General features: G+C 42.2%; 1 protein-coding gene across 1 annotated transcript in view; it reads left to right on the top strand.

Moving 5' to 3' along the window:
• vir (VIR_N domain-containing protein) overlaps positions 1–24445 on the top strand; it is a 100279-nt gene extending 75834 nt beyond the window's left edge. The window contains exons 21-24 of the mRNA XM_080271890.1: positions 639–825; positions 5147–5334; positions 23283–23379; positions 24189–24445. Of these exons, the coding sequence (XP_080128016.1) occupies positions 639–825; positions 5147–5334; positions 23283–23379; positions 24189–24445 (729 nt within the window). The remainder of the gene's footprint in view (positions 1–638; positions 826–5146; positions 5335–23282; positions 23380–24188) is intronic.
• Positions 24446–26673: the final 2228 nt, after the last annotated feature.

Here is a 26673-nt window from a genome sequence, read left to right as displayed (position 1 = left end):
ATTTCTGAAATAATTCCTTCTGCCTATGGGCGACTCAACACTGAGTGACAAGCCAAATGGTTTTCTGTACACCAGGAAACCATTTACTGCACTGGGTGGTAACCATATAACCAAATTATGGGGCCTGGTGATTTAGTGGGTAATTACGAATTGAGCTGGTGAAGGTTTATATCCAAGGGGTGGTTGGGGTTATTGCTCACGTAATGCCACTAAGGGATGAGTGAGGCTGGTCACTCTCATCTTAAATGTCAGGACCAACTTGCCTAGCCCCAGGCTCCTACGCTTCTTATGGGGCAATGTAGGATTGGATGATGGATGGATTAATTCAGTGAGGACTTGGTTGTTTAAAGTCTCCTACATCCTTCTTGTACTATCCATGTTATGGTCCTACTTATATTATGATGATTATATTGACATTTAGATCTCACTTAAAAACTTCTAATACCATGCTTCTTGCACATTATGTGATGCATATTCCATTGTTTGAGTTATATTAGATACTAATAAGCAAGGTGAAATGTACTGTTTCTGTGAATTATGAAAACAGCAACAGCCAGTCTCATGTTACTGCAGTTATAGATGAAGGAGCCCATGGCTAGGCCCAGATCATTAACATTTGATTTTCTGTTTTTACCAAGGTGCCCACAAACCTCCTTGAAATATGTCGACAGTATGCAGGTGACTATGATCTGATGGGATCCCTACACAAGTTGATGAAAGGCCAGGGAGCACAGGCACTCACACCACAGAAACTCGGAAAAGGTCCTCCCAGATACAAGCATAGTGCTGGGGCTATCAGACCAGATAAGAGGGGTCGCCCATTTGGTGAGTCAAGCAGTTAGGTTTTATCCTTCCTTTTCTGTGAGGGGTCACTCATAAGCTGAATAAAATAATCTGTACCATATTTACTGTCATCATTGTATTTTTTTTTTTTTTTTTTTTTTTTTTTTTTTTTTTTAATAATGAATGTGGCATTACTAAGACAATTATTTTTCTTCTTGTTGCAAACCCAGGTTCACCTGGATATGAAACTAGTGGACCCTTTGCAGTGCTACCAAGAACAGGATGATGATGATGATATAATAATAATGCAGTAAAACCTCGATATAACGGACATCAATAGACCGGAATTCGCTTTTATCGGAATTTGAGGAGCTACCGGACTAAACTCCTATACTTTATATCGGAAAAAGTCTGATAAAGCCAGAAGCAGTCCGAACTGCCTGACCACTTCAGCTATGTTCACTACAATAAGGCAAATAAAAGACATGTTTGTTAGTGTACAGTACAGTATTATTATATATATTATACTATTTGATTAATGTAGTGAAGTTATAGCACAGTACAGTACTGCAGTGATAGTCAGAACAGTTTAAAAACCATTCATATTATCCGGACTAATGTCTGATATATCGGAAAAAGTCTGAGTTAGCTGGGGAAAGTCCGGATGTCGCTCTTATCGGAATTTCACATTTTCCGGAGTGGCTTGGGCCCCAATTAGTCCGTTATAGTGAGGTCTTACTGTAATAATAATAATAATATTAACAATACATACATACGTCATCTAAACCGGTGTTGCCCCATGAGGAGCATTGAAGCCTGGGGCTAGGCAAGTTGGTCCTGACATTTAAGACAAAAGTGACCAGCTCACTCATCCCTGAGTGGTATTACATGAGCAGTAAACCCCAGCCATCTCTTGGATATGAACCAGCGGAAGTTTAATCCAGTTGAGTGGTATTACATGAGCAGTAAACCCCAGCCATCTCTTGGATATGAACCAGCGGAAGCTTAATCCAGTTGGATCTCCTTAATTACCCACTAAGCCACCAGGTGCCATAGTTTGGTTATATGGTTACCACCCAGCATAGTAAATGGTTCCCTGGTGTACAGGAAACAATTTGGCTTGTCACTTAGAGTCACCCATAGACAGAAGGAAGAAGAAAGAATTAAGGAAAAAATGACATAAGAGGAAGGAAGGAAGGAAGAGAGGAAAGGACAGCCACCCAAGAGCAGCACTGCATCAAGTGAGTGGATGGTGAGCACCCCCACTTACCACCTTATAATAATAGTAATCTGGTCTTTTGTTTCTAAAAGTGCCAGTTCTTCCAGTAAGGAATTCACAATCACTCGACACCCTTTCAACATTTTTACATACATACATACATACATACATATATATATATATATGTTGTGGTAGGTGGGGGGGCTCACCATCCACTTACTCGATGTAGTGCTGCTCTCAGGTGTCTGCCCTTTCCTCTCCATCCTTCTTTCCTTCCATTCTCTTCTGTCTTTCTTTCCTTTATTCTTTCCTTGTCCTTCTGCCAACGGGTGACTTTACACTCCCTCTTCTGTCTTTCTTTCCTTCATTCTTTCCACTTCCTTCAGCCTGTGGGTGACTCTACACTGAGTGACAAGCCAAATGGTTTCCTGTGCACCAGGAAACCATTTACTATGCTGGGTGGTAACCATATAACCAAATTTTGGCGCCTGGTGGTTTAGTGGGTAATTATTGCGCTCCGGTCGGATTGAGCCAGTGAAGGTTTATATCCAAGGGATGGTTGGGGTTGATTGCTCATGTAATGCCACTCAGGGATGAGTGAGGCTGGTCACTCTCATCTTAAATGTCGGGACCAACTGCCTAGCCCCGGGCTCCTACGCTCCTCATGGAGCAATGTAGGATTGGATGATGGATGGATGGATGGATGGATATATATATATATATATATATATATATATATATATATATATATATATATATACACACACAAGCTGAGTCAGCAGAAGTGGTACCAATTTACACCCAGTAATCATTGGCCGCAGCACCACTGTCCAGATCATAGCTCCTTGAAAAGAAAAAGGGTTTGAGCTGCTTTATATATATATATATATATATATATATATATAGCATTCATATACAAACTTAGTCAGCAGAAGTGGCAGCATTTTAAACCTAATAACCATTGGTCGCAACACTCCTTCCCAGATCATAGCGCCTTGAAAAGAAAAAGGCTTTGAGCTACTTCTTAGTAGAGTCAACATATGTCAGTTGCCTCATGGGTAGCGATGATATATCATATAACCTAGGGGCACTGTAGGGAAAAGATCAGAGAGAGATGACATGACCAACTGTAGGCTAATCACGGTACAAATCCTCACTTCGTAACATCAGACCTGGGTGTGCCGGCAAAAGTTTCAGCAGTTCAGCAAACTGCCTCAGTTCACCAAACTTTAAGAGCCCTGAAAGTAATAAGACACAGTTTAAATTCTATTTTAGTCTTTACTGGCAACCAGTGTAACCGAGGGGTATGGTAGTTGAGGTTCTTTGGAAAAGGCCAAATATAAACCATGCTGCCCAGTTCAACACAGACTGCCATCTTTAATAGATTATTTGGAAGATCAGTCCATAACAAGTTGCAGTAACCAACATGAGACAAAACCGTTGTATGGACCAGGGTGTAAAAGGCAACATTTATTTAGAAACTGTTTTGCAGAATCCTGGTTTCTGATGTGCAGGTTACAACTTCTGACAGCTTATTTAATATGTTCATTATAATTTAGTTTCAGATTGAAAGGAACACCCAGATTCTGAACAAAAGAGACTGAACAAAGTTGTGACATGCCACTCTTCATAGTCAGGGCATTATCAGAATCACCATCCTTTCTGTTTCCCCAAATAGTAATTCTGTTTTAACATCATTCAGTTTAACTGTCCTCTTTGCCATCCAGATCTTAATATTGGACATTAGGGATTCTAGTTTATTCTATGTATCATTAATAATTATCAGCATCATAACATGAAGCTGCATATCATCAGCACAAGAATGGGAAGATGCTTCACTTGCATGTGGTAGAAATGATAAACTATTTGTATAAACTGTAAATAGAATTGGACCTAAAATGGATCCTTAGGGGACTCCAAACCTAAGGGGAACTGAGTCTGAGCAAACATGGTCAATTACCACACTCTGTAATGTCAGGCAGGTATGACTTATAAGAGTAAATGGGCATTGTCACAGATACCATGAACATGCAGATCATCCAACAGTACTGCAGTTCATGATTTACTATGTCCAAAGCCACAGACAGATCAAACAGAACCAGGAGAGGGCATTCCACTACAGGTGTGTGCCACCAAGCCATTATAAATCTTTGTTAATGAGGTTTCAGTCAAGTGTTGGTTCCTGTATGCCGATTCAACAGGGAACAACACTATGTTGTTCAAGTAGTGGTAGACGTTGATCGAGTTTAGCACACTCAGTAACCTTAGAGAAGAATGAGAGATTAGAGACTGGATGGAAGTTTAACATGCCCTCAACACTGAGATCAGGTTTCTTAAGTAGGACCCAGAGCAAGGCATGTTTCTCAGACTGCACAGCATTACCTTCCAGGAAGCATCAGTTTACTGTTTTACAAGTACAGTCTGCTGCATGTTTGTACACATCTGGCAGCTGTGACACATTAAATGGATCAAGCGAGCACAGTGTTTTATTAATTTGTTGTATATTACATTTAACTTTTATTAATGTCCAGTGGATTAAATGGTGTAAGCACGTGACCTCATGTCCACTGTTCTTATGTCTTTCTACTGAAGAGATTATTGGATAATGTTTCAAAACTCTTTGATTCAAGGGATCTCTCCAGAGCCAGATTTGTCTTGCTGTATTAAGAATGAGTCCATCATTGTACTGAGGGTGTCCTGAGCTGCCATTAGTTGATCAAGGCTGACATATACAAGTATGTTGGAACCTTTACAAATGGATGAAACAAAAATGAAAAAAAAAACATGTTCATGGAAATTTTCTCATCTTTTCATTATAAGGGGTCTCTCTTCAGCTGAATGAAACTGTCCACTGTAGTGATGATAAAATAATATCGGGGTTCTGAGTTGGTTAATTAACACATATACCAGCATTTGTTTGATAACCTTTAAGCCAAAATGTGGAAGTTTGGAGAGCCCTCTTTGTTGTGAAGTTGGAAAGCCCTTCTTGTCAGTGTTGATGGTGACAGTGATGAGAATTAACACACATTCCCTCCATTTTAGTGATAATGGTGACAGTGATGAGAACTTACATACGTTCCCTTCTTTTTAGTGATGACGATGTTGGAGATGGTGATAATAACTTATATGAGTCCTTTCCAACAGTTGCTCCAATGAGAGGACGTTCTTTCAGTCGTGGGATGAATATAAGAAGTGATCCGTTCCGCTCCCGACCACCTAACACCTCACGGCCACCTTCCCTTCACGTAGACGACTTTGTGGCCCTGGAGAGCACTGGCCACCAGCCCACGGGACCAACCGGGTATAATAAGATTTCCTTTGGTCGTGGCAAGGTGAGCGCTTTCTGTCAGTCGTATGGGAGTTGTTGATTAAGTAAATACAGAAGTAGTCTGTTGTTTGAAGGATGTGACTTAAATCATAGACAGGGGCAGCATAGATGGTTGGTATAAGCACAGAAGGTGTGGCTGTCAAGTCTGTGCCTAGAGTTGGGGAAAAAAAAAATACAGTATATATATATATATATATATATATATATATACAGCAAGCTCGCCCCCAACGCATGGGTTTCGTTCCTAACGTGGCGCGTTCGGCGCGAAAGCACGTAAGTTTTAACTACTTATTTTGCTCCCTAGATCTCCTAAGCGTGGTCTTTTGCTGTTATCTGCCATTGGTAATCAATATGAAGCACTTTAAGTGGTTAGAAGGTTTATTTAATGTTATAACTTACAAATACAGTACTGCACAGCAAAACTTCAACATACAAATACCTAAACACAAGGCAACATTCCAAGGCCGAAACCAGTTGGCGTCGGAATGTTGCCTTGTGTTTACGTATTTCTATGTCGAAGTTTTGCTGTGCAGTCTGTATTTGTAAGTTATAACATTAAATAAACCTTCTAACCACTTAAAGTGCTTCATATTGATTATCAATGGCAGATAACAGCAAAAGACCATGTTTAGAGAGTCTAGGGAGCAAAATGGTTTCTGGACTATTCGTTGTCAAGCCAGTTCGCTGTCACAACAATAACAAGACAACACAGACTTTGATGGATCCCCCTGAAATATAGTTATTAAAGTATTGATTAATTTATAATTATATTTATAAAAGTATTGATTAATTAATATATGTATAGAATGATGGGGAATCATATAGGGTGCGAATTGTCCTGATGGGGAATCGTTCATGTTTTGACGGGGAATTGACATGATGGCGAATTGTTTTGGAACCCACCGATCGTGTGTAATCTATAACTGGTTACAAGGCTTTATTTAATGTTTTACCTACTTTCTTTAAGTGCTTTAACTTACAAGTGCATACCAGAATAGTAAATATTTAACTTACAAATACAGTACTGTGGAAAAGCAGTACAGCAAATATTTAACAAACAAATAAAAAAGGTAATATTCTGACGCCTATCAGAAAACTGGTTATAAGACTTTAATTCTTGCTTGAACGTTATTTAATAATACTTTAACTTGCACATAAACTTACCAGAACAGTACTGTAAATATTTAACTTACAAATACAGCACTGAGGAAAAGCAGTACAGCGAATCACATCACATGATCAAAACAAACTGTGCGTGCTGAGCTGATGTTCGAGGATTTGGCCTATCAAAGGCCTCTCTTGCGTAAATATATAGTTTCCGTAATGGTTCTTTAATCTTACATTATCTTATACATATCCCAGCACTAACCGTGTATAATTGCAAGCGCGTTCGGCGAGAACGTGTTCCGGACGAGTTTACTGTATACATATATATACAGTATATATATATACAGTACCCTCGCGTCCAGCACGCGTTAGTCCAGCACGATTCGAGTCCAGCATGGTGAGCAATTAATTAGTATTATTTAATACAATTTAATTATTGCAACACGAGTGTGTTAGCATAACACGCACAGAGCTCTGAGAAGTGGGCCTAATCCGCAGAGTTCACTCTAGCACGATCACCCCCTGTCCAACACGGCCATACTGGACATTCCCATGATGATGATAGCCAATGAAAAACTTCTGATCAAGTAGCCTTCCCCGCCCGCTATCGTGACGTGATCGTGATGCCGCCCAATTAAAAACGCTTCTGGTGTCATGTGATGTTTTGTTTAAATTTCTCCCGCCACAGAGCCACTCAGTCGCATAATTGCATTGGAAGGTGCTTTTTTCTTGCTGCATTTTCTGCCCTTGTTACTGCATTTTACCCTGCTCACGATGCTTAGGAAACCTTCTGAGAACCCCAAGAAGCGTCGGCACCTCCCTCAGGCCACCAAGCTAGAATGCATCGAGAGGAAGAAGAAAGGGGAGAGGAAAGTTGACATTGCCAAGGCCTACAACATGAATGAAGCCAACGTGATCATAACAAAAAACTTCAGACAAGATCCTGGCAGCCGAAGGCTATCACACGGCACTTCATACCAGGTTTGCCGAGGATACGATGGTAAATTGGAACGGTAACGTGGTAAAATTGCCGACGATACCATGGGCATTTGGAATTCATCTGGATGGATTCCTGCCGAGGATACGGGCAAAACAGTGTGACCAAAACCCAGGCAACTTGACAGAGAATGTATCGTACTACAGCATTGAACATTTAGCCTGACACTGAATACATATTAATATTTTAGAATAAATATCAATCGTTTTGAAACCCTTCTCATCGGTGTGCGTACCAGTTTATAAACAAAGTTGCTTCTCCTTTATTCTCTACCGAGTCAGCGACAGCGATCACTTTCCAGTCACAAGACGGGGCTCTGGCAACAGTGTGAGAAGCATGCTCTTTGCCGAGGATTAATGGACGAAGATAGTGATTCTGAGTGTGATTTCGAAGGATTTATGAGGGAGGTTTGATTTCAAAGGATTTATGAGGGAGGTTGAGGAGGAGCAATAGCCATTACCCGCTAGTGACGCCAGCAGCCATCCTCCGGGGACCCAGTAGGACTAACTACAGCCTTGGATACCACCTTCCATTCCCAGCAAGCCCACCAACACTATCCTAAAAGGTTAGTTATCATTCATAGCACAGTACCATTTATTATAATTACAATAGTACCAATATATGTATAGGTATATGGTTGGTATTTAGGATGACTTTTCCGAGGGTTGCTGACATAATTCATTTTTCCCCATGAGCTCTATTGTTAGTCCAACACGTTTTTGGTCCAACACGTGACCCATGCATGACAATATTACCGTGCTGGATGCGAGGGTACTGTATATATATATATATATATATATATATATATATATATATATATATATATATATATATTTATATATATATATAATATATATATCAGCTAGTCAGGTCAGGTGCGGGTAAGGGGATGGGTCTGTTATGATGTGGCAGGGGTAAACCAGTTCTGCTGTCGGGCCCTGCTGCGGATGTCACTGATTGCATTGCCCAGTTGACCCTTGTGCGGTGTGGTGCGGTGAGGATCTGTCCGTTCTACCCTTTGGGGCTAAGATGCGAATGAATGTGTTTGAATGGATGAGTAAATGGAGAGTGAGTCGTCCTGTCTCGGCTACCTCCCTTTCCTTGGGGGAAGCAGCCTAGGTATATAGATAGAGATATATACATATATTTAATATATATACATATATTTAATATATATATATATATATATATATATATATATATATAGAATATATATATTTAATATATATACATATATCTAATATATATATATATATTTAATATATACATATATTATATATAAGTAATCCCTCCTCTATCCGACGTAATAGAGCCAAAGGCATGTCCAGAAAGTGGTCCTGTCTGGATAGTGGGCACCAGCCTCCTGGACTTTTATTTATGGACCCTAACTCAGAAAAACACCTTTACAGCTCCCTCTGGACATACATAGCACCTATTTAAGACCCAAATCACACCAATAAGGCACATAAAAGACTGAAATAAATGCAAAAGAACCATAACATGAGGTTTTTGAGGTAGGTTTATGCAATATTAAACATTCTGGGTACTTACAAGTCCCTGGCTTCTGGACTGGTAGTTATGGACCCTAACCTAGCCTAACTCAGAAAAACACCTCCCTACTGCACATGCATAGCACCTAAGACACTACATATTCACACCAATAAGGGACATAAAAGAGTTAAATTAGGTGTTTGAGGTAAGTACAGTATGGAAAATACAGTACAGTACAGTATGAAAAATTCTGCGTATTTACAGCAAGTCCATGGCCATCTCGATGAATAACCGCCTCCTCTCAGACTCTAACAGTAAGAAGGATTTCCTGAAGCACTTGCAGTACACTGTTCGTGAAGTCTTGCACTGAACTTAGTCATTCGCACTCAGAAGTCCATTCTCTTCACACTGCGCACTCTTGTCTTACTTATGCTCCATTGTAACTTAATAAGTGTTGCACTCTGCACTTTGTCTTTCCACTCATAAAACCATTTTCTAAACAAAACACACTTAAGTTAATTTACGTTAAATTTACAGTCCAAAAATTGTTTGTCTTTTCACTCAAATTTCTAATTTCTTAACAATATTGTATGCACTGTTTTTCTTTCACTGCACAACACTAAATTCCTGTGTGGTCTAGTGGAGAAGTTCTTGCCGTTTAATCACTGTCAGAGTCTGAGAGTATCACTGGGAGGTGACCTAGGGGTGTGTCGTTGGGTTGTGGTGATGGCGTACCCACTGCAGACAACTCAAAAGATAGACGCAAACTCACATCGAGCGGTGACTCCACCATGGCTGATGTGCTGGGCTGTGGCTCGGAGCATGAGAGCCTGTCTTGGGGAGGCAACGGAGTGGAGCCAGGGCTGGGCACAGCGGGGGTCACAGGCCTGAAAAAGCTGTCAATCGTTGATTGACGCAAGGAACGACGATTCTGACAATTAATGATGTGCTGCCTGAAAGCACGCACTTCCTCCACAAGTCCCAAGGGCCCCATCTCTCTGTCGCAGTCCGGGTGTTCCAGGTAGTCCAGAACGAACTCTAGGTGTTCCCGGAGTGCGCTCAGCTTGGGGATGGCTAGAGTAGTGTCATGCTGAGAGGAGTCCGCATCATCGTCGCCGTCCTCGTCGGAACCTTCAAGCTGGGTACTGACACCTGCAACTGAAGATGTGATCTCGATATCAGACAGGGCCTGATAATAATAATAATAATAATAATAATCTGGCCTTTTGTTTCTCAAAAGCGCCAGTTCTTCCTTTTGGGAATTCACTAGCGCTCGTTATTTTTACAATTACAAGAATTGTGACATTTCTTGTATATAATACAAGCTACATCATATATACATGAAAGTGGCAAAAATTAAACCCTATAATCATCTGTCATAATACCTCTCTTCAGGTCGTAGCATTTTGAAAAAAGAAAGGCTTTCAGCTGTCTCTTAAAGGATTCAACAGTAGAGAGTTGTCTTATGGACAATGGCAATCTGTTATATAATCTAGGGGCTCTATATGCAAAAGAACGATCAGAGAAAGATGACTGGTGAATGGCTCCTGGCTCATCAAGACGCAAGGAATCATCTTCACTGCGTAACATCACACCCGGGTGTGTCGATGGGAGTTTTAACAATTCAGCAAGATACTTCGGTTCACCAAACTTAAGAACCTTGAATGTAATAAGACATAGTTTAAATTCAATTCTAGCCTTTACTGGTAACCAATGCAACTCAATCAGAAACGGGGTAGTTGAGGTTCTCGGGGGGAGACCAAAGATAAGCCGTGCCGCCCTGTTCAACACAGACTGAACTTTTGTTAGTATATTATTTGGAAGACCAACCCACAGTGAATTACAATAATCAACACGAGACAAGACCACTGCATGGACCAATGTTAGGAGGCACTGTCTATTCAGGAATCTTCTCACAGAATACAGATTTCTGATATGCAAGTTACACCCTCTTACAACCTGATTAATGTGTTCTTTGTAATTTAACTTAGAATTAAAATAAACACCCAAATTTCGAACAGAACTGACTGGATGCAGCTGTGACACGCCAATGTTCAAAGCCAGGGCATTGTCAGTGTCATCACCCCTTCTGTTTCCTCTGATGATGATGATCTCAGTTTTACCATCATTCAGCTTAAGTTTCCTCTTAGCCATCCAAATCTTAATATCAGACAATAGAGATTCAAACTTTATCTTAGTATCGTTGATATCTGACATCTTAACATAGAGCTGGGTGTCATCAGCATAAAAATGATAGGACACATCATGAGCATCAAGTAAAGACGATAAACTACTTGTGTAGATAGTAAATAGAATTGGACCAAAAACTGATCCTTGAGGGACTCCAAATAGAAGAGGAGCAGAATCAGAGCTAGCGTAATCAACAACCACTCTCTGAGATCTGTCCGACAGACACGACTTAAGGAGCAAAAGGGCACTATCACGACCGCCATAAAAATACAGATCATCCAACAATAGTTTATGATCTACTGTATCAAAAGCTGCAGACAGATCCAAAAGAACTAGGAGAGAGGACATCCCACTACAAGTGTTTGCCACCAAGTCGCTCTGAATCCTTGTTAGTGCAGTTTCAGTCGAATGGATCACCCTTGTCATCATCCAGCCTCTCATGCACTTCATCCACATCAACATCGTCCCCATCTGCACAGACGTGCATGGAAGTCATCCACGTTGAAACCTAGGAAATCGTGCTCCACATCCGTTCCGAGAAGCACACGAGACCAACCATTTTCTAGAGTCTTGACAGAGATTTCCTTCCATGCACTGGCCCAGTTGTAAATGGCAGACTTGATGTTGTAGCGGCGAAGATTTTCCAAAGTCTGCTGGCCTCGCGTGTCCCGTCCCTCCCTGCACTCGTCCTCGTGAACAACCATCACCTTGTCCAGGAACTTTCGTCAGTATAGCTGCTTCGTTGCCACGATCACTCCTTGGTCCATTGGTTGGATGAGAGCAGTAGTATTAGGTGGCAGAAACATGCACCTAATGTGGCCATTCTCAGCCACCAAGTCCTTGTCGCACAGGTGGGCGGGTGCATTGTCGAGGAGAAGGAGGGCCTTTACCTGGTCACGTGGGATTCCCAGTTTCTCCGTCTGGTAATGTATGACCTCCTTGACGAAATGGCAGTGGAACCAGTCTTTGAAGATGTGGGCTGTGAACCATGCCTTCAAGGAATGGTACCAGACGACAGGAAGGACATCCATCACCCCACGAAGACACCGAGGCTGCTTTGCACAGCCAACAATAACAGGCTGAAGCTGGTGCATGCCGTTAGCATTAGCACAACACAAAGCAGATAGCCTTTGCTTGGAGAGCTTGTGGCCAGGTACACGCTTCTCTGTCTCCTCGGCTAGAGTGTTCGTAGGCAAAGAGCGATAGAATAAACCAGTTTCGTCAGTGTTGTAGACTTGACCGAGAGTGAGGCCCTCCCTGTCGATCAAGCCCTTCACCTTGTGCTGAAACTCCTCTACTCCATCCTCGTTAGCGTCCAAAGCTTCGCCATGAGACTTACGGTTGGTAAGGCCACGTCATAACTTGAACACAGAGAGCCAACCCTCGGATGCCTTGAAGTCTAGGGCGTCGTGAAGCCTTGCGATCTTCTCAGTAGCAGCCTTCAGCTCCGTACCACGTACCATCACACCAGCAGCACGTTGCTGTTGATACCAAATCAATGTGGAGCGGTCGACTTCAGCAAACTTTGGAGTAAACATCATCTTCCTCTCCACGTTGCATTTGCTTTTTGACAAGAAGTCAGCCGTGTACTGCATGAGTTTGTCACGGGATCTCTTAATATCAAACAAAGTTGATCGGGCCAGGTTCAACTCACGAAGGATGCGTGATGAAGACCATCCCGCATCTACTTTCTCCAGTGTCCCCCTCTTCTTCTCCAGAGTCAAAACCACTCTCTTCCACTTCTCAGGCGGCGGGGCCATCATCACACACACGAAGGAGAGGCACGAGAGCAGCAGGAGTGCCTGCAGCAGGTAAGGCACCACCACAATAGCAAGCATGTGGGCAGCCATGACGACGAGTGTACACTCACGACAAGTGACGGGCGGAAAGTGGGGAGGATGCTGGGGCGCTCTAGCAGACGTCGGAGGAATGACACACCAAAACAAAGCTGTCCTGCGCCGCGTGCGCCAAGTTCAAATTACGAGCGGGAAAAAGTCGGATTTTTTTCTAATTTTTTGCGGTTTTTGGACCATTTTGAGAATACCTGTATTGGATCCCGGGATGATTATGTCCGGTAAGTGGGGATGTCCAGAAAGTGGGCGTCTGGATAGTACAGGGATTACTGTATATATATATATATATATATATATATCTATATATATATATATATATATATATCATCATTCATCATCATCTGGACCTCCTTTCCCACCCAAGGGCAGGGTGAGAAGTAGCAATGTCCAGACAGCCCAAAATTACCTAATCCAATGGGCCATGCTTCCATTCACTCATCATTCAAGCCCCCGGAATCCTGGCTCTATCGGATACACCAAAAACACTCACCACATTCTGTAGCTTCACGTATCGTATCCGACAGAGTCAATCCAGACGCTGCCACGTTAAAAAGTGGTGCCAAAAATCCCTGATCATGCATATCTCTTCACAAAATTCATCCAGCCAGCTCGATCTCCTGTCATTTCCTTAGCCTCACCGACTTCTAAACCTCTCTTCTTCACACATTCATCCACCATATCTCTCCACCTTCTCCTTGGCCTACCTCGCCTCCTCCCTCCTTCGAATTCGCTCAGATATACCTTCTTCACCACCCTATTGTTATCCATTCTTTCCACATGACCATACCATCTCAATACGCTTTCTTCAGTTCTGGTGTCCACTGACTTCCTCACTCCGCATCTTTCACGAATCACATTATTTCGTATCCTATCCACCCTCTGTACTCCACATACATTCCTCAGCAGTCAAATCTCCACTGCTCTTACTCTTGACTTTTCATTTTCATGCCACTCCATAGTCTTACATCCATATGTTAAAGTTGGCACTAACACTCCTTCATGTAAAACTTGTGCAGCTGCAACACTTAAGCCTCTGTTTCTTATCAAGGCCTTCATTGCAGCAGCTACTTTTCTTCCTTGTTTGAAAGTAGAGTGATATATATATATATAGAGAGAGAGAGAGAGATAGATAGATAGATAGATATAGATATATATATATATAGAATACAGTGATCCCTCCAATATCCGACATAATAGAGCCATAGGCAGGTCCGGATACTGGTCCTGTCCGGATATTGGGCCCCAGCTTATGGACTTGTACTTATGGACCCTAACTCAGAGAAACACCTATACAACTCCCTCTGGACATGCATAGCACCTATTTAAGACCCAAATCACACCAATAAGGCACATAAATGACTGAAATAAATGCAAAAGAAGCATAAAATGAGGGTTTAGAAGTAGGTTCATACAATATTAAACATTCTGGTTACTGGCTCCTGGACTGGTACTTATGGACCCTAACCTAGCCTAACTCAGCAAAACACCTTCCTACTGCACATGCATAGCTCCTAACACCCTATTCACACCAATAAAGGACATTAAAGAGTGAAATGAGGTGTTTGAGGTACGTATAGTATGGAAAAAAGTACAGTATGAAACATTCTTCCTACTTACAGCAAGTCCATGTCCACCTCGATGAATAACCGGCTCCTCTCGGACTCTGACAGTAAGAAGGATTTCCTGGAGCACTTCCAGAACACTGTTCATGAAGTCTTGCACTGAACTTAGTCAATCACACTCAGAAGTCGTTCTCTTCACAGTGTGCACTCGTCTAACTAATGCTCCATTGTAACCTACTAAGTGTTGCACTCTGCACTTTAACTTTTCCCATTCTTCTAATAATTTTCTGAAGCAAAAACAAACAAGTCTATTTACGTTAAATTTTGTTCCAAATTAGTCTTTTCACTCACAACTGTAAATCCTTAACACAACACACTGTTTCTTTTCACTGCACAACAGTGTAAATTCCCGTGTGGTCTAGTGGAGAAGTTCTTGCTGTTTATTCACTGTCAGAGTCCGAGAGTATCACTGGCAGGTGACCTAGGGGTGCGTCGCTGGGTCGTGGTGATGGTGTACCCACTGCAGACGACTCTGAAGACAGACGCAAACTCACGTCGAGCGGTGACTCCACCGTGGCTGATGTGCTGGGCTGTGGCTCAGAGCATGAGGGCCTGTCTTGGGGAGGCAATGGAATGGAGCCAGGGCTGGGCACAGCGGGGGTCACGGGCCTGAAAAAACTGTCAATGGTTGATTGGCGCAATAACCGACGATTCTGACGATTGATGATGCGCTGCCTGAAAGCACGCACTTCCTCCCCAAGTCCCAAGGGCCCCATCTCCCTGTCGCAGTACGGGTGTTCCAGGTAGTCTAGGACAAACTCTTGGTGTTCCCGGAGTGAGCTCAGCTTGGGGATGGCTGGAGTAGTGTCCTGCTGAGAGGAGTCCGCATCATCGTCGCCTTCCTCGTCGGAATCTTCAGGCTCGGTACTGACACCTGCAACTGAAGACGCGATCTCGATATCAGACAATGTCTGATACCCAGGATCGCCCTCGTCGTCATCCAACCACTCACAAACATCGTCCACATCAACATCATCGCCGTGCATACGTAGCCGTGCATGGAAGTCATCCACGTCAAACCCTAGAAAATCGTACTCCACATCCGTTCCGAGAAGCAGACGAGACCAACCATTTTCCAGAGTCTTCACAGAGACTTCCTTCCATGCACTAGCCCAGTTGTACAGTGCAGACTTGATGTTGTAGCGGTGAAGGTTTTCCAAAGTCGGCTGGCCTCGTGTATCCCGTCCCTCCCTGCACTCGTCCTCGTCCTTGAGAACAACCATCACCTCGTCCAGGAACTTCCGTCGGTATAGGCGCTTTGTTGCCATGATCACTCCTTGGTCCATTGGTTGGATGAGAGCAGTCGTATTAGGTGGCAGAAACATGCACCTAATCTGGCCATTCTCAGCCACCAAGTCCTTGTCGCATGGGTGGGCAGGTGCACTGTCGAGGAGAAGGAGGGCCTTTACCTGGTCGCGTGGGATTCCCAGTGTCTCCGTTTGGTAATTGATGACCTCCTTGACGAAGTGGCGGTGGAACCAGTCTTTGAAGATCACAGCTATAAACCATGCCTTCAAAGAATGGTACCAGATGACAGGAAGGACATCCATCATCCCATGAAGACACCGAGGCTGCTTTGCACAGCCAACAACAACGGGCTTAAGCTGGTGCATGCCGTTAGCATTGGCACAACACAAAGCAGATATCCGTGCCTTGGAGAGCCTGCGGCCAGGTACACACTTCTCTGTCTCCTCGGCTAGAGTGTTTGTTGGCAAAGAGCGATAGAATAGACCAGTTTCGTCAGCGTTGTAGACTTGACCGAGAGTGAGGCCCTTCCTGACGATCAAGCCCTTCACCTTGTGCCGAAACTCGTCAACTCCATCCTCGTTAGCATCCAAAGCTTCGCCATGAGCTTTATGGTTGGTAAGGCCATGCCATAACTTGAACGCAAAGAGCCAACCCTCGGATGCCTTGAAGCCTAGGGTGTCGTGAAGCCTGGCGAACTTCTCAGCAGCAGCCTTCAGCTCCGTTCCACGTACCAACACACCAGCAGCACGTTGCTGTCGATACCAAATCAACGTGGAGCGGTCGATTTCAGCAAACTTGGGAGTAAACATCACCTTCCTCTCCACGTTGCGTTTGCTTCTCGGCGAGAAGTCAGCCGTGCACTGCATGAGTTTGTCTCAGGATCTCTTAATATCGAACAAAGTAGATCGGGCCAGGTTGAACTCGCGGAGGATGCGGGAAGAAGACCACCCCGCATCTACTTTTGCCAATATCTCCCGTTTCTTCTCCAGAGTCAACACCATTCTCTTCCTTTTCTCAGGTGGCGGGGCCATCATCACACACACTAAGAGGAGGCCCGAGAGCAGCAGGAGTGCCTGTAGCAGGTAAGGCACCACCACAAAAGCGAGTACGTGGGCAGCCATAACGACAAGCGTGCACTCGCGGCGAGAGACAGGCAGAAAGTGGGGAGGATGCAGTGGCGCTCTATCGGACATCGGAGGAATGACGCGCCACAACAATGCTCTCCCGCGCCGCACGCGGCAAGTTCAAATTACGGGCGGGAAAAAATAGTTTTTTTTTTTTTTTTTTTTTTTTTTTTGCGGTTTTCGGACCATTTTGGGAATGTTGGATCCCGGGACGATTATGTCCGGTTAGTGGGGATGTTCGGATATTGGGCGTTCGGATATTGGGCGTTCGGATATTAGAGGGATTACTGTATATATATATAGAGAGAGATATATATATATATATATAAAAATATATATCATTGTGTCCATTTGTCTGTACTTTCAGTACAGTGGCTTGCTGAATTCTCTTCTTACTTCCTCATTCTTCCAGCCACTCCCTCACATACTCCACATTATTTGTTCAGTCTCACAGAATGTTCAGTACAGTCAGACCACAGTATACATCTGTTTGGTTTGTGATAAATTGATAGAACCATGAACTAAAAGTTATACCCAGTTACATGATAATGATGATGAAATTTGCTTATGTAGATATGCTGATTGTGCTAGCTGCATATGACAATTCTGTTAGTACATGGTGCCTCCCACACAAGCTGTTAGTCAGATGTTTGGGCCAAGATGACCACCCAGTGTTTACATCCACTGTTATTGTCTCTCATTCTATTTCGTGCTTGCAAGGTCATTGAAACAGCATTGCTATTGCCACATAAAACAGTGCAAGTTTGCAGTGAATAGTGCAGTGGGCAATGTTAAGTGGAGTGATAACACTCTATGTTTGAAATATGTAAGCTTGGGACATGAAAATCATGCTGGCAAGGATGCTACTCCTAGTGGAAAACATGATGCTATTGAGAGGGCAAGCCAGAAAGTTTTTTTTTTTTTAAAGGTTAAGTGGCCCTTCACCCCCAGTGTATCCCCATTGAACCCGTATTGTTTCGACCTTGCAATACAATAAATTGTCATGTGATGGGTTTTCTCTTGACATAACCTCATCGTGTACCAAAGTGTAACTGTATGGTGTTGGTGGTTGTTTCAGAAACTATGGTTAGTCATCATTTTATTTTCTTGCAGATTCTATGGTTAGCTTTATCATATATTTATGATACTGTAATATGTTGCTAGCTTTTACAGTATGATGCACAAAATAAGTATTGTATGTGTGGTACATACTGGTACTGTTATTTTCATTCATTCATTCATTGCCAGATGCCATGTATCCCAAACGGGGTGGCCAAGGGCTTAGAGTTAATTGTTTTACAGGGAGGGGCACTAATCCTCCACCAATCCCACTTGACACGTATAATAGTGTAAAAAAAAAAAAAAAAAAAAAAAAAAAAAAAAACTGGCATATCCTAGTGTACTTAAATGGTGAATACTCTATGTGAATAACAAGTTAGTGAGTATCTGAGTTGAATGGCTGTCAAGAAAAGATGTTTTGTAGCTGCTCTCTACTTAAATATCCAGCTACCCCTCTTTTTAACCTTTCATTTCAAATAGAATGCAGGAAAATTGAACCCGTTCTGTATGAAGAGAGCGGTGTGATTTTTAAGTGGGATAGTAATATTTTTAGCTGTAACACTATAGTTCATTTACAGTACAGTACCTTGGCCCAGATTTTTATCCTTTTGCACGTAAAGTCTGTTACACAGTTGGCAAAAAACGACAAGGCTACAGCTCTGCATTGGAAACACTTTCCATAGCACTTCTTCATGACTAGCATTTTATAGTGGCGTCGATTTCTTTAATAGTAATTGCCTTTAATATGGTCGTCACTCAAAATATTCAGTAAAAAAAGAAATTAGTTAACCCCTGAAGGCCAGTGATTGTTGCTGTGTTTAGTCCTTGGTACATAGAGTCCTAACATCATCGATTGCACACAAGCTACCAAAAACTGGTGTGAGGTATCCCTGCCTCTTTGGTGACATATATGGAACCTAGCCAGTGGAAAGTACAATATCTGGTGGTGTCTGGCCTGATTGGTTCCCCTGGATGTGGTGAGGGAGGGTCCATTCCCTTGCTGTTCTCCACCTCTCTCTGCTCCAGTGGGCCCTGTCCTCAATGACTCCTCCCACTCAAATCATCCCTCATACCCCCCCTCTAGATGATATTGTCTGTGGGTGGCAGACATATTCCCTCCCTTTCCTTCCCTCCTGATGCACCTCCCACACCCCCTCCACCTCCCTGTTCCCCCTTATTTCTCAGTGACGTCCCATTCTCGCTCATAGTGAGGGGTCACTATTTTTATTTTTGACAGGCAACATTGCGGTAACCATTAGACATAAATATACATTTTCTGGTGTGGAAAATCAAGCTCTTCAAATCTATGAGACCAAAATTTACTTTAATGCATTTTTTCTCTCTCTCTTTCTGTACACAAAGTAATATTTTTATTTTTGATGTTCTTTGACAGTCGATGGTGCGATAATCACGAAAGATATGAAAATGAAATATAGTATACATTTTCTGCTGTGTATAATCAAGTTCTTGAAATCCACAAGACCAAAATTTACCTTGGTGAAAGTTGAAAAATCGGACCCTAAATGCAGTTCTGGGCCAGACAGAGTGGGGGAATTGTGATCTTTAGGGGTTAATGGTACATTTACGAAAACCAAGGAGTTTGGGAGGTTATCTGTTATTCTGGGAAATCTTGGGAGAGGTGCTGCAGCTAATGAGAACGTGCAGTGGCGGGAGAGGTGCAACAGCCAATCAGAACATTCGTGTGTGTGTGTGTGTATTTACCTATTTGTAGTAAACAAGAATTGAGCTAAGCTCATCTTGTCCTCTCTCCATATCTACATTTGTGTGTGTGTGTGTGTGTGTGTGTGTGTGTGTGTGTGTGTGTGGTGGGTGGGTGGGTGGGTGGGTGTTTGAGACATCACCAAGTGTCAATCTCTCTGTGCTGTCTAATGTAACAGTTACACCATACTAGCTTGTTGGGGCAAACTGCAGGAGCTGCATTAACCCGTGGATTGCGAGCCACAGCCCAGGCTGGGTAGCATCATGTTGCGAGCCACAGTTCAGGCTGTGCTGGCCATGCATCACCATAAACAACTCGACCCCTAGGCAAACTTATGCATGGTGCTACGCAATGACGGAGAGAGAAAGATTTTTTTCTTTTCACCAGATGATGCCCTGGATGTTTATCTTCAGGTTTATTATATAAACAACAAAAAATATATATATATATATTTTTTTTTTTTCATTTTTTCACTTCTCCCGTACGTAAACTTACACATGGCTTTATGCAAGATGGAGAGAGAGAGATTTTTTTTTTTTCACCAGATGATGCCCTGGATGTTTATCTTCAAGTTTATAATAAACAAAAACTAAACAAAATTTTCCTTTCGTTTTTTCCACGCTGCGGGGTGGGATAAAAAAGGTAATGGCGCAATCCATGGGTTAATAAATGGTGAAGATTTTATGACAGAGACTATCTTTCATAATTGTATGACAGTTTGTTGATGTGCAGTGGCATCCTACAGACTGGCCAGTGGGTTTACTCAGACCCAAAATTCATTTGTCCCCAAATTGTTCCATGTAGTTGTTAGGTTAAATTAAGTTAGGTTAGGTTAGGCTGAATTTGATTGGGTTAGGTTAGGTTAGGTTGGATTTGGTTAGGTTAAGTTAGGTCATTTTAGGTTACGTTAGTAGGGACAAATGATCAGTGACAAATTGACATTGGAACCAAATCAGCTTGAAAGTCCAACATGGCAAGTGGCCATATTTGTTAAATTGCATTTTTTTGTGTTTGCCTGTCATCGTTAACAACTTTCTAGGGATTTTTTTTTGCCTTGAATTAGAGTCTTGTCTGATCTAAATAATTTGCCTTATAAGGTTTATTATTTGTTAAGTAGGGAATTAGTCCAGTATGGCAGTGTTGTGCAGTCTAATTAATACTGGACGCGAGGTCACTTTATTCTTGTGTTGATCTGTTGCTACAGCTCGGCATTCAAAATAGGTACATGGCAGTTTTAGGCTAAGTTAGAGTAAACTGAGTACAGATTTAAGCAAAAAAATAATAATAATGCTTTCCAGACAGATATATCCTCAGTGCCAGTTTGGGATGAAGAATAATTAGGGAGCATGTCTGTGAGGTTGCTGAAGAGTATGGGGAGGCCATTATTGAGAGAAGCCTTAGAAATCGTCTCATGCAGTTGCTTTCTTTCTAAGCCTCAGAAATCGTTAATGCAGTCTCTCTCTCTTTCTCTCTTTCTCCCTTTTCCATAATGTTGGGGGAATTATTATTATTATTTTTGAAATTTTTAATGGTCACTAATATTGGGGGGAAAATGTTATGACTATTTTGGCAGTTAGTAATACTGGATATTGATGGAGAAAAATATTGTATGTATATATATACAGTACCCTCGCGTCCAGCACGCGTTAGTCCAGCATGATTCGGGTCCAGCATGGAGAGCAATTAATTAGTATTATTTAATATGATTTAATTACTGCAACACGAGTGTGTTAGCATAACATGCACAGAGCTCCGAGAAGTGGGCGAAATCTGCAGAGTTCGCTCTAGCACGATCACCCCCGGTCCAACACGGTCATACTGGACATTCCCATGATGATGATAGCCAATGAAAAACTTCTGATCAAGTAGCCTTCCCCGCCCGCTATCGTGACGTGATCGTGATGCTGCCCAATTAAAAACGCTTCTGGTGTCATGTGATATTTTGTTTAAATTTCTCCCGCCACAGAGCCACTCAGTCGCATAATTGCATTGGAAGGTGCTTTTTTCTTGCTGCATTTTCTGCCCTTGTTACTGCATTTTACCCTGCTCACGATGCCTAGGAAGCCTTCTGAGAACCCCAAGAAGCGTTGGCACCTCCCTCAGGCCACCAAGCTAGAAAGCATCGAGAGGAAGAAGAAAGGGGAGAGGAAAGTTGACATTGCCAAGGCCTATGACATGAATGAAGCCAAAGTGATCATAATAAAAAACTTAAGACAAGATCCTGGCAGCCGAAGGCTATCACACGGCACTTCATACAAGGTTTGCCGAGGATACGATGGTAAATCGGAACGGTAACGTGGTAAAATTGCCGACGATACCACGGGCATTTGGAATTCATCTGGATGGATTCCTGCCGAGCATACGACGGGGAAAACAGTGTGACCAAAACCCAGGCGACTCGACAGAGAATTTATCATACTACAGCATTGAACATTTAGCATGACACTGAATACATATTAATATTTTAAAATAAATATCAATCGTTTTGAAACCCTTCTCATCGGCGTGCGTACCAGTTTTTAAACAAAGTTGCTTCTCCTTATTCTCTACCGAGTCAGCGACGGCGATCACTTTCCACAGTCACGAGACGGGGCTCTGGCAACAGTGTGAGAAGCATGCTCTTTGCCGAGGATTAATGGACGAAGATAGTGATTCTGAGTGTGATTTCGAAGGATTTATGAGGGAGGTTTGATTTCGAAGGATTTATGAGGGAGGTTGAGGAGGAGCAATAGCCATTACCCGCTAGTGACGCCAGCAGCCATCCTCTGGGGACCCAGTAGGACTAACTACAGCCTTGGATACCACCTTCCATTCCCAGCAAGCCCACCAACACTATCCTAAAAGGTTAGTTATCATTCATAGCACAGTACCATTTATTATAATTACAATAGTACCAATATATGTATAGGTATATGGTAGGTATTTAGGGTGACTTTTCCGAGGGTTGCTGACAATTCATTTTTCCCCATGAGCTCTATTGTTAGTCCAACACGTTTTTGGTCCAACACGTGACCCATGCATGACAATATTACCGTGCTGGACGCGAGGGTACTGTATATATAAATTTTTTTTTGTCAGTCACAATATTTTTGCTTTTTTGTCAGTAATACCGGGGGAGGGGGGGGATGCTATTATATACTGTTTGTCTGTCTGTATATGTATATGTATATATATATATATATATATATATATATATATATATATATATATATATATATACACACACACACACACACACACATATGTACAAGTCACTGTTATTGAAGAAGAAAAATGTGAATTTTCTCAGTCACTAATAATGAAGGGAAAAAATAACTATTGTGATGTTTAAAATATTGTGAATCACCATATGTTATAATGTAATGTTCGAGTTAGTAATTCACTACTTTGTGATTGTAAGAGAGCAGTTTGTAATGTTATTTGTGTACAGTATAATTGTCTTTGAAAAATCCATATATAGGGACTAATATTGTTGAAAGAAATGTATCTTGAAACAGAGAAATATAAATAATGCATTTTATACTCTGTATTGGTTTGGTAGTTCCTGTTAGACTCCATGAGGGGACGAGGCAGTCGTGGCAGAGGAGAGGGAAGAGGCACCAGATTCTTTCATCGACCACCTTTTAGGCCTGAGCCTGGTATGTTCTGAGAGAGAGAGAATGTGTTATTTGCTGGAGCCGTTAATGTTTATCTTTCACCAAGTTTCTATATTTACTTTTTTGTTGCATTGATAATGTATGTTTACTTCACCCACTGCAATAGTCTATCTGTCTGTCTATAGCCAGATGCCATACTCCTGGAAGGAGTGGCCATTTGTCTTTGAGTTAGTTGTTTTAGGGGGAGGGGCACTAACCCTCCTCCAACCCACTTGTTGACACACAAGGAACATGTGTGGGTTGGTTATATGGTTACCACCGAGCACTGTAAATGGTTTCTTCACGTACTAGAAACCATTAGACTTGTCACTCAGTGTAAAGTCACCTGGAAAGGAAAGAAAAGTAATAAAAAGTGACAGGAAAGATGGGGGAAATAGGAAGAGAGGAGGGCAGACACAGAAAAAGAATGATGAAAGTGAAGGAAGTAGTAAGCAGGACTACATTAAGTTAGCAGATGATGGTCGCCATCACCACAACAGTACATACAAATATACGGTGCCTACATAGTTACCATATTTACTAGTGTTTTACCTTAAGGTTGTATTTGTGGTTCACAGAGATCAGATTTCCATATTTTCTTGGATATTGCTTTCAGTCAGTATTTACACTTACATGTACTGTATTTAAAAAATAATACCGAATATCCATATTTAGATTGTAATTATACTGTATTTTGACCTCTGTGTATTGTACAGTGTTGTTCTTTTACATGGATTTTATTGCTTAAATTAATTGGATTAATTGTAATTGATGATGATGATAACTTATTTTCCTGTGCCATCACCATATAGGGTCAACCCGAGGCATCAGCCCACGTGGCAGGGGAGGAGCACCTTGGCTCTTCCGGGGCGATGGGTCTCCAAGGGGCTACCGGGGCACATCCATGAGTTCCGGGAGTATGCGGTTCACAAGAGGACGTGGAGCATACACTCGGGGTAATGGTGGGGTGGGGAGTGGATCAAAGGATAGGCTTTCAGGAAAATTTGGTGAATGTGGGGGTAGAAGGGATATGAATGGAAGTAGGTATAGGAGAGGAGGCTTTAGGTAAGTTCCAGGAATATGTGGATGCCCAATTAGGGAGCTGTAGCTGTGAAATGTGTAAATGTTAGTTAATGATATGCATTATATGTGGGATGCAAGCTTTATGAGCAGATGTTGGAGAGTAGGAGTGTTGTGACAGGCATCTGTGTACATCTGTAAGTGTATGAAAAATCTTGTTCATGAATCTCCTTTCTATTTACTGGTGTATATATAAATATATATATGCAGTAATCCCTTCACTATTCGATGTAATAGAGCCAAAGGCATGTCCAGAAAGTGGGCCTCTGACTGCTGGACTAGTACTTATGACCCTAACCTAGCCTAACTTTGAAAGCCACCTAAATAACTCCCTACCAGACATGCATAGCACTTATTTAAACCTATTTAAGACCCTATTCACACCAATTATGGACGTAAAGCATGAAGGAAATGAAAAGGAACCAGAGAATGAGGAATTAGAAGTGAGTATGGAAAATACTTACGCCTAGCAGTGTACAGGGTACTGTACTTACGTCTGTGGCCACCTCCTCTAACTCTCTAAGGCTCTGGTAGTTGTGAAAATGCTCTTGAAGCACGTACAGTAATCCAGTGTTGTCCTACACTTAATTCTTTGCACTGTGAGTTATAATTGTTTAACACTGCACATTCTTCTTAATTGAACCATGCCAGTTTCAACCGCCACTTTGCACTCCACACTCACTCCACACTTAATCCTTTGCGCTCTAAATTCTAATTTCCTAACACTGCACAACACTGTAAATTCCTATGTGGGCTAGTGGCGAGGTATTGCAGTTTATTCACTGTTCATCCATAAAAAACGAGCACGTGCGGCATCCATTACGATGGACGTCTTCCCTGAACGAAGGTTAGGCAGTAACTGGGGACAGGGTTGCCAGATCTGAACTCGGCCACATTACCAAACTCCTCAGTTTCATTACCAAATTTAACATTTCATTACCAAATTCTTAAAGGAAGCATTTATTCTTCACTAATTATACTGTATGTACAAATGGAAATGATCACTAGCCTTATAATCAGCAGCATGTTTTTTTTGCACTGTGTATGCTAGCAGATTAATCAGAGAAAGCAGACAGTCCCCCATCTCCATTCTCTATATCTTCATACATGTAAAAATCTGTTTAGTAATGGATCATGCTGATTCACTACCAAACGAACTTTTCAGCACCAAATTGGCCCATATTTGGTAATGAGAGATACCAAATGGTAATCGTGACTGGGGAGGGGGGAAGGGGGAGGAAGGAAGGGGTGAAGGGGCCGTGGTGTAAACAGCTGTTTGGTGCCACGCGGCAATTTCAAATTACGAGTGGGAAAAAAAAAAAATTCGGATTTGGGGGGGGGGGGGGGGCGAAGGTCTAGGCCCACAATGTCCGGTAAGTGAGGAGTCCGGAAAGTGGGACGGAAAGTACAGGGATTACTGTTATATATAATATATATATATATATATATATATATATATATATATATATAAAGTATATATATATACAGTATATAGATTGTCCAGGTGCTTGAGGGTGCGAAAGTGGATGTATGTGGAATAACTGAAACAAAATGGAGAGGAGAAAGTGTGAGAGAATGGGAGTATGGATGGGGTATATGTGCAGGAGTAGGTGAGAATGAGAGGGCAAAGGAAGGAGTATGTATAGTTGTGAGTAAAAGATGGAAGAAGAGCATAAGACAGTATGGATCAGTTGGGTCAAGGATTGTGTGGGTAAAGTTGAAAGTTGGAATACAAATGTGGGCGATTGTGTGTGTGTATGCGCCAACGCAAGATCGTGCTAGAAGAGTGAGAGAAGAGTTCTGGACAAATGTGGAAGTGTGCATGGAAAAGTTTGGAAGGAATGAGAGAGTGTTTTTGATCGGTGATATGAATGGTAAAGTTGGGAATGTGAAGGTGGATGGAATAGTTGGTGAGTGGGGTGTGCCTGCTGATGTAGATGAGAATGGCAGTGCGTTAGTGGACATTTGTGCTGGGAGGGGGTTGGTGATAGCCATTACCCTCTTCAGGCATAAAATGATCCACAGGTATACATGGCGAGTGATAAGAAGGGTGGGTGGTGAACTGAATGAAAGGAAGGCAATGATTGATTATGTGTGCGTGGATGAAAGGATGCGAAGATGTGTAATGGATGCAAGAGCTTATAGAGGTTGGGGGAGTGGACTTTCTGACCACTACTTGGTGGTGGCCAGAATTAGGATTCAAGTAAGATGGAGGAA

The sequence above is a fragment of the Coenobita brevimanus genome, chromosome 1, assembly GCF_032717465.1.
Source record: "Coenobita brevimanus isolate Jiangsu-jjx chromosome 1, ASM3271746v2, whole genome shotgun sequence".
Taxonomy (NCBI): Eukaryota; Metazoa; Arthropoda; class Malacostraca; order Decapoda; family Coenobitidae; genus Coenobita; species Coenobita brevimanus.
The sequence above is the reverse complement of the archived record's forward strand: the minus strand, read 5'-3'. Positions and strand labels throughout refer to the sequence as shown.